This window comes from Esox lucius, chromosome 4 (assembly GCF_011004845.1).
Source record: "Esox lucius isolate fEsoLuc1 chromosome 4, fEsoLuc1.pri, whole genome shotgun sequence".
Lineage (NCBI taxonomy): Eukaryota > Metazoa > Chordata > Actinopteri > Esociformes > Esocidae > Esox > Esox lucius.
In genome coordinates this window covers 30,019,571-30,034,822 of record NC_047572.1, presented here as the reverse complement: position 1 = coordinate 30,034,822, position 15,252 = coordinate 30,019,571, and the positions used below count along the sequence as shown (strand labels likewise).

Below are 15,252 nucleotides of genomic sequence, written 5' to 3'. Positions count from 1 at the left end.
ATATGGCAAAGGGACATGTGCTGTGCCCAGGTTGAGCCTTACCTGGGCACGCGCTTGCTTCCTGTAAATGTCTGTCAGATAAGCCTCCAATATGTTCAAATTATTACAATTTCCCGGTGTTAAACATTTGCCACTCTGAATATTGCCAGTGAACTCTTCAGTGTGTGCCTTTATTAACCACTAGAGTAGTGTGCAGTGATGCTATTAGATGAGGCTCCCTGGGTAATTATTTTGATCTCCAACAACAGTCTCCCAGGTAGTGTCAAGTTGAGCGTTCTCACTGGTCAGGCTGACTGGACCTTTAGGTGGAGTCTTGTTTCTGTTCACCAGTATATTGGCCTCTGTGATGCAAAACATGGACCAGATACCCCATTAACCAGAAAATGAACTGCATTTCCACCATCTATGTGATACATGGGTGGTCCCTTGCGGGACCTGCAAAATGGTCTGTGAATCATTAGTGCTCAGTGTGTGTGCTTAGCGTGTGTTCAGAGTGTGTTCAGTGTGTGTGTTTAGCATGTGTTCAGAGTGTGTGTTTAGTGTGTGTTCAGTGTGTGTGTTTAGCGTGTATTCAATGTATTTAGCGTGTGTTCAGTGTGTGTGTTTAGTGTGTTTAGCGTGTGTTCAGAGTGTGTGTTTAGTGTGTATTCAGAGTGTGTGTTCAGTGTGTTTAGCGTGTGTGTTTAGCGTGTGTTCAGTAGGTGTGTTTAGCGTGTGTTCAGTGTGTTTAGCGTGTGTTTAGTGTGTGTTCAGATTGTGTGTGTGTAACCTGTATAGTTAGTCTCTATCCTGGCCGTCTTCTCTGTCAGCTGTGGAGCGATCAGTCTAATGACATTTTCAACGGTCTCCAAAAAACTAGTCACATCACTGCTACCATGGGGACCACTGTTATTCTGGTGGCTCCGCTGAACAAGGTCAGTGGCATTAATCAATTCCTGGACAAAAGAGAAACAAATTAAACAGATGACTAAAGAGAATGTTGGTCAGTAGGTGTGGGTTTTCCTGCCAGCACTTGAGATGTATATAACCAGACTGACTGAAAGGAGACGTATATAACCAGACTGACTGAAAGGAGATGTATATAACCAGACTGACTGAAAGGAGATGTATATAACCAGACTGACTGACTGTCCCCTCAAAATAATTCAACACACAGCCATTAATGTCTAAACCACTGGCAACAATAATGTCCAAATTGGGCCCAATCAGCCATTTTCCCTCCCCGGTGTCATGTGACTCGTTAGTGTTACAAGGTCTCTGGTGTGAATGGGGAGCAGGTGTGTTAAATTTGGTGTTATGGCTCTCACGCTCCCTCATTCTGGTCACTGGAAGGTCAATATGGCACCTCATGGCAAAGAACTCTCTGAGGATCTGAGAAAAGAAACTCAGTAGAATTGTTAAAATTGCTTCATGTTGTATTTATATTTTTGTTAAGTGTACTTGACCAGAAGTCACCTCAGAATATTAATACATGGAAAATCTATCATAGTCAGGACATGTGGTTGGTCCTATGACTATTGGAGGCTTGGAGTTAGGGTAAAGAAATGGTACCTTACTTTCAACAGTACATCTCCCCCCAATGGCGGTCCACATGGTCCAGATGTTAAAGAGTTCCTCAACCTCAAACACTTTTTTCTACCAGAGACATGAGACTGCCAAAGCCTGGAAGAGTCTGGGATTGGGGGGGGGGGGGGGGCATGTGTAGCAGTGGGGAAATACAACAGTTGAAACAACAAAATACACACCTTTCTAAATGTACTGTAAAAACAAAGGTTTTACCTTTCCAGGCCGCGCTTCTTGCGGGTCACAACTGAGCTCTGAAGTAAAAAAAGGAAAAGGGTTTATCTCAGGTACTCTTCAACGTTACCTACACAAGTCAATGAGAAGGGAATACGTTTATCAGGACTGGTGGAATGGTGTCCGTCCCTCACCGACACATTTAGTTCTGTTGTGGCCATAGTTGGTCGACCCAGGTGAGCATTGACACCAGTATTTTTTTTATTTATTTATCCTTTATTTTACCAGGGGATGTCCCATTAAGATAATCAAATCTCTTTTACAAGGGAGCCCTGGGGCAACAGTTACACAAATTACACAGAATCACAGAAACATTCACAACAACAAAATTGATTTACAAAACATATGAAATTATTAAAAATAACATAAAGAGGTTATTTAAAACATGCACATTCTTCAGATTTGGATTGCTTAAGTAATTGTTTAAAATGTTCAAGTGGGATATAAACAGAAAGCTTCAAAACTTTTTTGAGCCAATTCTAACACCAAGGAGCAACATAACTAAAAGCAGTCTTACCAAATTCAGTTGTTACATGTGGGATATTCAGAGTCAGAATGTTATTGGAGCGAAGATTGTAAATGGAATGTTTCCTGGTTAACAAGCTAATAAGATAGCTGGGTAAAATACCATTGATAGCTTTATAAATAAAAATGTGCCAATGGAACCATCTACGCAGATCATAAAGATGACAATGATGAGTGCGTGTCTTGGCATTAGTAATAAACCGTAATGCACCATGGTAGACTGTGTCAAGTGCATGCAGCATGGTAGAGGGAGCATGCATATAAATAACATCCCCATAGTCCAAGACTGGTAAGAAAGTGGCACTGATCAATTTCTTCCTAGCTTGAAAAGTAAAACAGGATTTATTTCTAAAATAAAAGCAGAGCTTTACTCTCAGCTTTCTCACTAATTTATCAATATGAACTTTGAAGGTTAGCTTTTCATCAATCCACAGACCAAGATATTTATAAGATGAAACATTTCCAACACACTTCCCATCCAGTGTGGAAATGACTAGGGCAGTTGATACGGGTACTATGCGAGACTTTGTGAACTGCATCACCTTTGTTTTACCAGCATTTAATACCAGTCAAGTTCAATGAAGGCAGCCTGTAATAAATTAAAAGACTGCTGTAGTGATTGATAAGCTAGAGCTAGGGTGGGTGCAGAACAATATAGTACTGTGTCGTCTGCATAGAGGTGTATTTTGCTATTATCTGCTACAGAGGCGATAGTGTTTATGTAAATGGTAAACAGGACCGGACCAAGAATAGACCCTTGAGGGACACCTTGCCGGACCCCCAGTGAGGCAGAACTATGCCCATCGACAACTACAGTTTGTGTTCTGTTGGCGAGATAGTTTCTGAACCAAGCCAATGTCCCGGAGCCTCTTGAGCAGGATACAGTGATCAACTGTGTCAAAGGATTTTGACAAGTCAATAAACAGGGCAGCACAGCTCATCTTATGATCGAGGTCACAGATGATGTCATCAAGCACCTTAGTAGCTGCTGTAATGGTACTATGCTTGGCTCTAAAGCCTGACTGTTCTGGGCAAAGTATGTTATGATTTTGTAGGAAGCCTTTAATTTGGGTATTTACTAAAGACTCTAGGACCTTTGCAAGTACAGACAATTTAGAGATTGGCCGGTAATTATCGAGAATGGAGGGGTCCCCCCCTTTCAGCAGGGGCAGCACGTGGGCTGATTTCCAAACATCTGGTAAGTCATTTGAAGACAGGGACAAGTTAAAAATGTATGTAATAGGTTCCACTATGATATGTGCAGATAGTTTCAATAAAGCAGGATCTAGGCCATCAGGGCCAGCTGATTTCCTAGTGTCAATTTCCTTAAGAGCCTTAAGGACTGCAGATGAGGGAATGGATTCAAAATCAAAACCTTCACTGACCAGAGAAGCAGGTGAATTGTGTTGGAGGGGTGAGGAGACATAGCGGTGTAAGATCTCTTCAGGATATGATTGTTCAAATACATCCCCTGCCTTAATAAAATGATCATTGAAAGCATTAACAATATCATTCTTGTTAGAGATCTGTTGGGTATCTTTAACTATATGCTTGGGGAGAGCAGAGTCACTGGGAGGTAGTTCAAGGGATTTTATTGTCTTCCAAAATTTAGATGGATTATTTAGGTTCGTGGTCATTGATTTGAGATAATAGTCAGACTTGCACTTTCTTACAAGGTAAGTGCACTTGTTCCTAAAATACCTAAAGTTAGTCCAGTCAGATTGGAGGTTTGTGGTCTTTGCTAAGACCCAGACTGTATTTCTCTAATGGATCAGAGAAGACAGTTAATTGGAGAACCAGGGATTATCACGCCCTTTAATTCTATAGCATTTGAAGGGTGCGTGTTTATCAGTAATCGAAAGAAAAAGTGAGCAAAAATAGTTCCATGCCACATTGATATCTGGTATAAGATTAATTCTAGAAGAATCACAGATGTTTATTTCATGTAAAAATGCTTGATCTACAAACCTTTTAAAATGTCTTTTAATGAGAATGCGAGGCTGGTATTTAGGGAGCTTGGTGTCCCTAACACATGCTACGGTGCAATGGTCACTAATGTCATTAGAGAATACCCCTATTCCTTTATATTTCTGTGGGGTGTTAATGAGTATTATATCTATTAGGGTTGACTTATCTGGACATTTTATATTAGGACGGGTAGGGGAGAAAACAAGCTGAGTAAGATTTAGCTCATTACAGAAATTTTTCAGGCAATCAGAATTAGCCGAGTGCCAGTCCCAGTTCAAATCTCCCATAAGCATAATTTCCCGATCCTGTAATTCGACTAATACATCAGCTAGAGAATTTAAGGCCTCATTAGCAGCAGAAGGAGGCTTATAGCAGGCAATGACAGTAAGAAGTGATGTGGAGGAGAAAGAAATATCAATAGACAAAAGTAGCTGCCAATCAGGTTGTGGCAAAGCCCTTCGTTTCCACAGTAATGTTTCTCCTCCACACATTCGTTTATGTCTGAAAGAGAGTAGTGAGGAAACAACACATTTACATGGATCCATGCAAGCAAGCACGGATGTGCAAACATGCATGCACACACAGAAACACACACACACACACACACATACACACACACAAATGCACACACACTCACTCATTACACAGTAATTACCAACACACAGTCCAATCCTGTTAATTTTGAACCCAGGAAGACAGTGACAGGAGTAGCTGCCATTGATGTTGAGGCAAGTTGAATGTTCCCCACAGATTTGAGGATGAGCCGTACACTCGTCAACATCTGTATTGGACAAAACACAGAACAGGAGGTAAATACCAGCGCTAACAGAATGTTATGAGTCAGCAGAGTTCAGGTAAACGGTGAGAGGGATTGAAAACAGAAAAATAAGCAGTGAAAAGAGACAAATTGAGTGTAACAAGAAACCAGGCAAGCCTAGTTCAGCCGGCCCGCAATAGAAAGTGTTGCCATCTTGAGATTGGAACTCAGATCGCTTACGTAAAAAGCTGTGTGGTTAACCACAGAGCTGTACATTTGCTGTGTGTCAGTATAGCCTCTTGTCTCTATCCAGAACAAATCCGCTTTTGCCACTGGCTGTTTTAATAGTTAATTGGCCATTCGTGAATGACATTGATACAGTTAAACTGACTAACGTTTCTTACTAAGTTTACCTCCACCACAAATAGCGTCTATGTATGGCGTTTGCCACTAGCCGTTTTAACAGTGTATTAGCCAGTAATAAGCTGTACCGGTATCTACTAACTTACTGGAATAGTCAAAAGAGTTGAGCAATTGCTGGCGAGTCTGCCAAAGCTATTTCATTTCATGGCATAAGAACGTTTTTATTTTATTTCATGGTAAAACAACATATTTTTTTATTTCATTGGTAAATGACATTTATACAATAACTATCAACAAAGGCGACGATAACTAAATTTTTCATGACCCAAAGACATTCGGTCTTCTTGGCCGGCTCCGCTTACGTGGTCCGGCAAAAACAGGAAACAAGCAGGACCCAGACCTTGTAGGGATGATTTGAAAATACTGCCTTAGAATATTCAGACAACGTGCTCTACATCATGAGAGCCAAGGACAATGGCGTTTCTCACACCTTCACACTATGTTCATTTGCTGTCAGAGGCAGTCGCTCGACTTCCTGTGTTTGCATATGCAAACTTCCTGTGTTTTCACAATTTTCTTAGGGACTAATCGTAAAGACTTGTCCCTTAATGTGTCAAAATGCTAAAAACTTTACACCCAGTATATCTCCAATGCCTCGAATGAATGATGTCCATAAACATTCGCGAAGCTTAATGAAGTGAAATATGCACAATATCAACATGAAAATTAACCAGCGCATACTTTGTAAATGCGCCGCCGCACACACTTGTATGAGAATGACCCAAACACATTCCCTGTCCTACCTGAAACTCAGAAAAGGTAACTATTTTCACAATCTAATTTAAAATGGAGCCTACTTCACATTCAGATTTTCTGAATTATACAAACATATACTGTTATCTTTATATCAACGATGTTTTTGTGCACATTTTTGCTATTTAGAATTAAGTGTGCATAACTTAGTCTTATGGAGAACAACATAGTTTAGGCCAGAAGTCTTCAAAATAGACAAACTGTAACACAGTGTACCATAACACGTTTAAAACTAAACAGGTCCAGAGGGCTAGTATCATTTTTATCACTCACTTCTCATTCACCCTACTCTCCATCTCATCTCTCTGACTTTCTGGTTCAGACTCTTTGCTAAATGAGTGAAATAATACAATCACCCATACATAGTGGACATTCCCATAAAATAGAAATTGCAGTTTATTACAGAACTTGATGAAAAAACTATTAGTCTCTTAATAATGCCTAACGTATCCAGCAAATTAGTGCAAAGTTTCAGATATCAGCTGCTGTCTTTGTCTTGTTCATGAGGTCATGCACTGCGGCAAAATAGAATGACAAAGCCACCCCATTTAGATTTTTTTAAATCAGAGCAATCTAAGATAGCCAGTGTTTTGTAACCCAATTCAAAGAACAAATGGAACAAGCTATCTCATTGCTGGGATGGATTGGACTTTTGTTAAACTGGCCACTAACTGTTAATATGTGCAGTAGGCTGTTCTATCTAGCCTGTTCTGGATATTATAACGAAAAGCAGAGTTGTCAAAAGCAGAGTTGGGGAGTAACTGATTACAAAACTGTAACTGTACTCGTTACATTACCAACTAAAATATTGATTACAGATACTTTTGAAAAAAATTATGCTTACCTTTGGATTACTTCAATTAAAAGATAATTATGACAGGCTGCATGCTTGATTTTTTTATTAAATATTTTTAAAACATCGTTATTTGAACCAAAAGAATTGCGCACCTCAGTTGTGTGTGTGTGATCATCATGCGCGAAAACGTGAACGCGCATTTGCAGTATAGTGACTGATGAAGCGCTAGTTTAATTGGTAAAAACACTGTGTATCGATATGACTCATTTAAAGGGGTTTTAGTTATACTCTACATTGTGGGCCAGATACAGTGGGGAGAACAACTATTTCATACACTGCCGATTTTGCCGGTTTTCCCACTTACCAAGCATGTAGAAGTCTGTCATTTTTATCATAGGTACACTTCAACTGTGAGTGATCTAAAACAATCTAAAACTAAAATCCAGAAAATCACATTGTATGATTTTTAAGTAATTCATTATCATTTTATTGCATGACATAAGTATTTGATACATCAGAAAAGCAGAACTTAATATTTGGTACAGAAACCTTTGTTTGCAATTACAGAGATCATACGTTTCCCGTAGTTCTTGACCAGGTTTGCACACACTGCAGCAGGGATTTTGGCCCACTCCTCCATACAGACCTCCAGATCCTTCAGGTTTCGGGGCTGTCGCAGGGCAGTACAGACTTTCAGCTCCCTCCAAAGATTTTCTATTGGGTTCAGGTCTGGAGACTGGCTAGGCCACTCCAGGACCTTGAGATGCTTCTTACGGAGTCACTCCTTAGTTGCCCTGGCTGTGTGTTTCGCGTCATTGTCATGCTGGAAAACCCAGCCACGATCCATCTTCAATGCTCTTACTGAGGGAAGGAGGTTGTTGGTCAGGATCTCACGATACATGGCCCCATCCATCCTCCCCTCAATACGGTGCAGTCGTCCTGTCCCATTTGCAGAAAAGCATCTCTAAAGAATGATGTTTCCACCTCCATGCATCACGGTTGGGATGGTGTTCTTGGGGTTGTACTCATTCTTCTTCTTCCTCCAAACACGGCAATTGGAGTTTAGACCAAAAAGCAGTCACCCGGGAGGAGCTCAGAGTAGAGCCGCTGCTCCTCCACATCGAGAGGGGACAGCTGAGGTGGCTTGGGCATCTGTTTCGGAAATGTCACATTGTATTTAAGAGTGTCATTGTGTGACATGAGCTCAATGAGAAAATACAGTTCATCATAAGCAGTGGATAGGAACATAATGAAGTGTTTGTTTAGGTGAGCCTTTTAATCTGTAGTAGTGCATGGGTTCTAATGGTTTGATAAGGAAAATCATTGTCTCTATTTTACAATTTTCCACATTATATATTTGAGGGGTTCTCCCTTTTTTGAATTCCGTTTGCTCTCACTACGTCACGGAGCAAAGAAAGGGAGGGACAGAGACACCTCCCTCTACCGCAGTCGCTGATGGGGACTACTGGCGCCTGCTAAACCCCGGAGAGTATGAAGTCACCGCAAGCGCCGAGGGCTACAACCCGTCCATGCGCCGGTGCCAGGTTATGTATGACCACTACCCCACCGTGTGTGACTTCCGCCTCACCAAGACCCCCAGACAGAGGCTGAAGGAGATGCTGGCCAAGGGGATCAAGCCTCCCAAAGACCTGCAGATTAGACTGCGGCAGCTGCGTCTGCGAAAGCTGAGAGCAAGCACCAAAACAATAAACCGCAGGCTTGCGGCTGCTAGCAGGAGGGTATGCAGTCTGGGATCTTGACCTCGAGTTCTGTCAACCACAACACACAATGTCTGGAAAATGCTTGTATTAACTTGTGATGAAACTAAAGGTCAGAACAAGAAATGTCATGGGGACATTTTCCTGAATTGCATTTTCCTTCCAGTAAGGTTTAGTGATTTATTGCTGAAAGAAATGTGCTTTTATTTACATATTATAATCCAATTTTACAAAATAAATGCAAGACGAATTTGGCATAGACTTTTAAACTTTGAAGCTTGAAGGTTTTTGTTCCATCTGGCACCATTTTGACATTGGTCTTCCTTTATTGTAGAATGTCGTACATTTATATGTTAATACAGAAAACACCACGTATTTGGTTTAACCATTTATTTTAGAACTTATGTACAGCAATGTACATACTATGTCTTGTTATTGGGTTCTGCTACCCTGGGGTACGTTAGTGCCATCACTAAACCATGTCTACAATACTACCAACAATAACATCAGTGTAATATTGGTAACATCAATCCCCAATGAGTTCCCCAAACGGGTTCAATCTGACATTGTGATCGGAGCGTCAGGGATTGAATGTTTTCTGCTGTCATTCACGTACAAAGGTGTGCCACATGTTATTCTTTTCGGCAGAAGCTTTCATCTGGGGTAGAAAGTTAAGTTCCTACTCTGCGTGGTTCTGCTACAATTAATATAAACGTGTGGGTGGCAAATTAGTTTTGTCAAATTACTGTTACGGATTTTTACATTGTTTAAAAACAGCATAAACTTAATCTCAGCGTTTCCATACTGATCAAATACACCGTGGAGTCGTGGATTTCATATTTAAAAAAATTTGACTGACCGCTAAATTGATATGTATTTTGCCATAGAGACAAGACCTGCTTTTAAAGTTCTTCTACACAGTAGATGTTTTTTACATTCAATTATAAGACTTCTTATATCTGTATTTCTATGGTGTGATGGAAATTCCAATGTATCGACACTCGGAGTACGGAACACAGAGACAAAGTTCTCTTTGTACATTCGAACAGTTTTATTAACTATTATGCACATATGAGAGACGCGTCAACAGCTTACACACACATAATCGTCTGAGGAGTCTCTAACTCCATACATGAACAATCCGTATTTATTACATAGAAAAGGGGTGTGTTAAGATGCTGCCATCTGTTTACCCAAAGGGCGGGCTGTCCCCCCACCTTATCCTTCTCAACTCCTGAGGAGACACAATGTCTGGATAGTCAACAGAGACACTAAAGGCTTATACAGATGTACGAGTACCCCTCTAATCCACCCGTGCCGGTCAAGGATGTCTCCTATTCAAACACCAGACCCCTCTCGGTATCTTTAACTAGTAACTCATTCATACATGTATAGGACGACAAAGAATACATCCTTCTTCTAGGCAGAAATACCTAATAATCCTCTGATATTATACAGACGTGTGTCACAATCAAAGTACAGAATTACATACCAGCCAATAGAAAGACAGACATTTCTCAAATGCACCTTAGTTCAAAATTTCCATAACAATGGTTTATCGTTATACAACCAAAACAAGTGCTGGCTTTGGATGTTACAATGTTACAAATGGATCCAAAATAAAGCATTACATTACCACCCATTGTTCAAACCAATGTTTCATATTCTAAAGAATTTCACATCAAGATTGTAGCTTCCTCGATGGCGTCTTCTGCTGGCAAAACGACACAGCAGGGTAAAGGTCAGGGATAGGACCACACAGGCCAGTGCCACGAGATTGCCCGCCCACATTACTCTCGAAAGCTGCCCTCCCTGCTGTCAAGAAATGACATGCATTAGACAAAACACCTGGCTGGCACCCTAAAAGCATCAAACTGTGTAACCAGTGACGTTTCCTGGGGAAGCAAAAATCAGTCTCTGACAATTTTTTTACAATTCTGGGAACTTTCAATTTATTACCAAAAAAACTTCAAATAGGATTTCAGAGAACCCTGTTGAAAGTTTCCACAATCAGGAGGGAATGAGCAGGAAATTGATAATGCTCCAACCTGGACTTTTATAAATCCCCCCCCCCCCCCCCATTTAGCAGAGCCTTACTGTTCTCATCACCTTTTCCTTTTGTAGTCCTTTTAGCAAAGAGAAAGAGCTGAGATGGTTACAGGAGCATAAAGTGTGGGTGGCATTTGTTATCACCAAGTTGCAGCCCTGCCTAGACCACGTCCCATTCTCTTCTGACCAATAAACACAGTCGGGGTCCTTGTCAGCGAACTAGGAGGTTAATGGGACATTAAAACATTGTTATTACCTTATGTCACTGAAAATGCATCAATGCAAAACCTGTTCTGCTGAAAGTCAGAGACCATTTTAAATGGTGCTACCTCCAGGTGACGGAAGGTGAGGTTGATCGGTTGGTTCAGGTTTGTTGAGTTGGGGTTGCCAGTAGACACTATGACAGCATTGGATATGAGCTGCTGGGTCTGAGATGATTTGCCGTTCTGAATATGCACATTCTTAAAGCTGACCAGGCTGGCAAATGCAAACCCTGCAAACAAAACAAAAACTAGATAACGTGCTATACAACATTTTTGAATGTGGGAATTTTACTAGATCCAGCCCTATCCCAGTCCATCATGCAGCTCTATGCTTTATTACTCGTGCCAACTTTCGTATAGCTCATCTTCCATACAATATTGATTGGCTGGAACATTCTGATTCCTAGAAGGGCAAAAACTCTGGTTGATGTTTTTAAATAGGGCTTCTCCCCTCAACATAACATTTGGGAAAAACAGGAGTTATCAGATACGCTCACAAGACTTGCAGGTACTAGAGAAACCAAGACTCTGAGTTAGGTAATACCGGTTTCAACTGCTATGCTCCATATTTATGGAATGCCGTGCATGGTCAAGTTATGTTTGAAACATTGGTGCCTATAAAGCAGTTCAAGTGTCTAATAAAATAGTTCTTCACTGTTACATTTCGTTGCTTTTCTTAATGTGTGTGCTTCTTGTCTATTTGTTTCATTGTGTTTTCTTTCTGTCTTCTGTCTACTTTCTGGAATACAGGGCTGAGGTATGAATGATACCTTGGTCTCAGCTTGATTTCCTTGTTAAAATTGGGGGGAAAACATCTGACCAGAAAACAGAAAAAACCTTTCATTGGTTGACTCAGTGGAGATGGAGGATGTTGCATTTTCAAATAGGTCGAATGCTCTGAGTATGTTTGACCAGGGTAAGTGCTTGTTACTAGCCTAAAACCTAGCCCTTATCCACTGAAACCTCACCACTTAACCTAACTTCAATTGAATGCCTTAAGAGATTGGATGTTAGCTCCTTCCTCCTCATTAAGACAACCAATCACATAACTGTCAGTACCGTGCGCAGACCTTTCAAGAGGCATGCTGAAACTGAAAACAAATGGGCAGATTTGTCGTCTCACATGGACGGACGATGGCGATGTGTCGGAGAGCGTGATGCCGGACACCACATATCCATTGGAGTGCCTGACGTGTGTAACGGAGACGGGTGGGCACGTGTCAACTGGAAAGGGCACTATATGGCAAAGGGACATGTGCTGTGCCCAGGTTGAGCCTTACCTGGGCACGCGCTTGCTTCCTGTAAATGTCTGTCAGATAAGCCTCCAATATGTTCAAATTATTACAATTTCCCGGTGTTAAACATTTGCCACTCTGAATATTGCCAGTGAACTCTTCAGTGTGTGCCTTTATTAACCACTAGAGTAGTGTGCAGTGATGCTATTAGATGAGGCTACCTGGGTAATTATTTTGATCTCCAACAACAGTCTCCCAGGAAGTGTCAAGTTGAGCGTTCCCACTGGTCAGGCTGACTGGACCTTTAGGTGGAGTCTTGTTTCTTTTCACCAGTATATTGGCCTCTGTGTTCCAAAACATGGACCAGATACCCCATTAACCAGAAATTGAACTGCATTTCCACCATCTGTGTGATACATGGGTGGTCCCTTGCGGGACCTGCAAAATGGTCTGTGAATCATTAGTGCCCAGTGTGTGTGTTTAGAGTGTGTTCAGTGTGTGTGTTTAGAGTGTGTTCAGTGGGTGTGTTTAGCGTGTGTTCAGTGTGTTTAGCGTGTGTTTAGCGTGTGTTCAGTGTGTGTGTTTAGCGTGTGTTCAGTGTGTGTGTTTAGTGTGTTCAGTGTGTGTTTAGTGTGTGTTCAGTGTGTGTGTTTAGCGTGTGTTCAGTGTGTTTAGCGTGTGTTCAGTGTGTGTGTTTAGCGTGTGTTCAGTGTGTGTGTTTAGCGTGAGTTCAGTGTGTTCAGAGTGTTTTCAGTGTGTGTGTTTAGCATGTGTTTAGTTTGTGTTTAGAGTGTGTGTTTAGTGTGTGTTTAGTGTGTATGTTTAGCGTGTATTCAATGTGTTTAGCGTGTGTTCAGTGGGTGTGTTAAACGTGTGTTCAGTGTGTTTAGCGTGTGTTCAGTGTGTGTGTTTAGCATGTGTTCAGTGTGTGTGTTTAGCATGTGTTCAGTGTGTTTAGCGTGTGTTCAGTGGGTGTGTTAAGCGTGTGTTCAGTGTGTTTAGCGTGTGTTCAGTGTGTGTGTTTAGCATGTGTTCAGTGTGTTTAGCGTGTGTTTAGTGGGTGTGTTTAGCGTGTGTTCAGTGTGTGTTTAGCGTCTGTTCAGTGTGTTTAGCTTGTGTGTAGGGTGTGTTCAGATTGTGTGTGTGTAACCTGTATATTTAGTCTCTATCCTGGCCGTCTTCTCTGTCAGCTGTGGAGCGATCAGTCTAATGAAATTTTCAACGGTCTCCAAAAAACTAGTCACATCACTGCCACCATGGGGACCACTGTTATTCTGGTGGTTCAGCTGAACAAGGTCAGTGGCACTCATCAATTCCTGGACAAAAGAGAAACAAAGTAAACAGAAGACTAAAGAGAATGTTGGTCAGTAGGTGTGGGTTTTCCTGTCAGCACTTGAGATGTTTATAACCAGACTGACTGAAAGGAGACGTATATAACCAGACTGACTGAAAGGAGATGTAGATAACCAGGCTGACTGAAAGGAGATGTATATAACCAGGCTGACTGAAAGGAGACGTATATAACCAGACTGACTGAAAGGAGACGTATATAACCAGACTGACTGAAAGGAGACGTATATAACCAGACTGACTGAAAGGAGACGTATATAACCAGACTGACTGAAAGGAGACGTATATAACCAGGCTGACTGAAAGGATATGTATATAACCAGACTGACTGACTGTCCCCTCAAAATAATTCAACACACAGTCATTAATGTCTAAACCACTGGCAACAATAATGTCCAAATTGGGCCCAATCAGCCATTTTCCCTCCCCGGTGTCATTTGACTCGTTAGTGTTACAAGGTCTCTGGTGTGAATGGGGAGCAGGTGTGTTAAATTTGGTGTTATCGCTCTCACACTCCCTCATTCTGGTCACTGGAAGGTCAATATGGTACCTCATGGCAAAGAACTCTCTGAGGATCTGAGAAAAGAAACTATATTTTTGTTAAGTGTACTTGACCAGAAGTCACCTCAGAATATTAATACATGGAAAATCTATCATAGTCAGGACATGTGGTTGGTCCTATGACTATTGGAGGCTTGGAGTTAGGGTAATGAAATGGTACCTTACTTTCAACAGTACATCTCCCCCCAATGGCGGTCCACTTGGTCCAGACGTTGAAGAGTTCCTCAAACTCAAACAGTTTTCTCTCACCAGAGACATGAGATTGCCAAGGCCTGGAAGAGTCTGGGATTGGGGGGGGGGGGGGGGGGGGGGTGGCATGTGTAGCAGTGGGGTAATACAACAGTTGAAACAACAAAATACACACCTTTCTAAATGTACTGTAAAAACAAAGGTTTTACCTTTCCAGGCCGCGCTTCTTGCAGGTCACAACTGAGCTCTGAAGTAAGAAAATGAAAAGGGTTTATCTCAGGTACTCTTCTACGTTAGCTACACAAGTCCATGAGAAGGGAATACATTTATCAGGACTGGTGGAATGGTGTCAGTCCCTCACCGACACATTTAGTTCCGTTTTGGCCATAGTTGGTCGACCCAGGTGAGCATTGACACCTGTAGCTGCCAATCAGGTTGTGGCAAAGCCCTTCGTTTCCACAGTAAAGATTCTCCTCCACACACTCGTTTATGTCTGAAAGAGAGTAGTGAGGAAACAACACAATTACATGGATCCATGCAAGCAAGCACAGATGTGCAAACATGCATGCACACGCAGAAACACACACACACATACACACACACAAATGCACACACAGAAACACACATTGAAAACAGAAAAATAAGCAGTGAAAAGAGACAAATTGACTGTAACAAGAAACCAGGCAAGCCTAGTTCAGCCGACCCGCAATAGAAAGTGTTGCCATCTTGAGATTGGAACCCAGATCGCTTACGTAAAAAGCTGTGTGGTTAACCACAGAGCTGTACATTTGCTGTGTGTCAGTATAGCCTCTTGTCTCTATCCAGAACAAATCCTCTTTTGCCACTGGCTGTTTTAATAGTTAATTGG

The 15,252-nt window shown here is 41.5% G+C and overlaps 1 protein-coding gene and 1 long non-coding RNA gene across 4 annotated transcripts; both read right to left on the bottom strand.

Annotated features, from left to right (window-relative positions):
* Nucleotides 1-266: 266 nt before the first annotated feature.
* Nucleotides 267-14,829, bottom strand: LOC114839816. The gene is made up of 5 exons (XR_003782193.2): nt 14,746-14,829; nt 14,594-14,631; nt 14,361-14,477; nt 770-935; nt 267-341 (listed from the first exon to the last, which is right to left on the bottom strand). It is a non-coding gene; the product is annotated as an uncharacterized LOC114839816 (long non-coding RNA).
* LOC114839811 (adhesion G protein-coupled receptor E3-like) lies at nt 10,228-13,785 on the bottom strand. Of its 3 annotated transcripts, none has more exons than XM_029122286.2 (5): nt 13,435-13,785; nt 12,506-12,628; nt 11,098-11,279; nt 10,847-11,005; nt 10,228-10,552 (listed from the first exon to the last, which is right to left on the bottom strand). In XM_029122286.2, exons 1-5 carry the CDS (start codon nt 13,592-13,594, stop codon nt 10,397-10,399), a joined length of 780 nt encoding a protein of 259 aa, XP_028978119.1. In that variant the 5' UTR covers nt 13,595-13,785; the 3' UTR covers nt 10,228-10,396. The 3 variants fall into 3 exon arrangements, with proteins under 3 accessions (XP_028978119.1, XP_028978120.1, XP_028978121.1); XM_029122287.2 differs by having other exon boundaries at nt 10,228-10,549; XM_029122288.2 differs by having other exon boundaries at nt 11,116-11,279.
* Nucleotides 14,830-15,252: the final 423 nt, after the last annotated feature.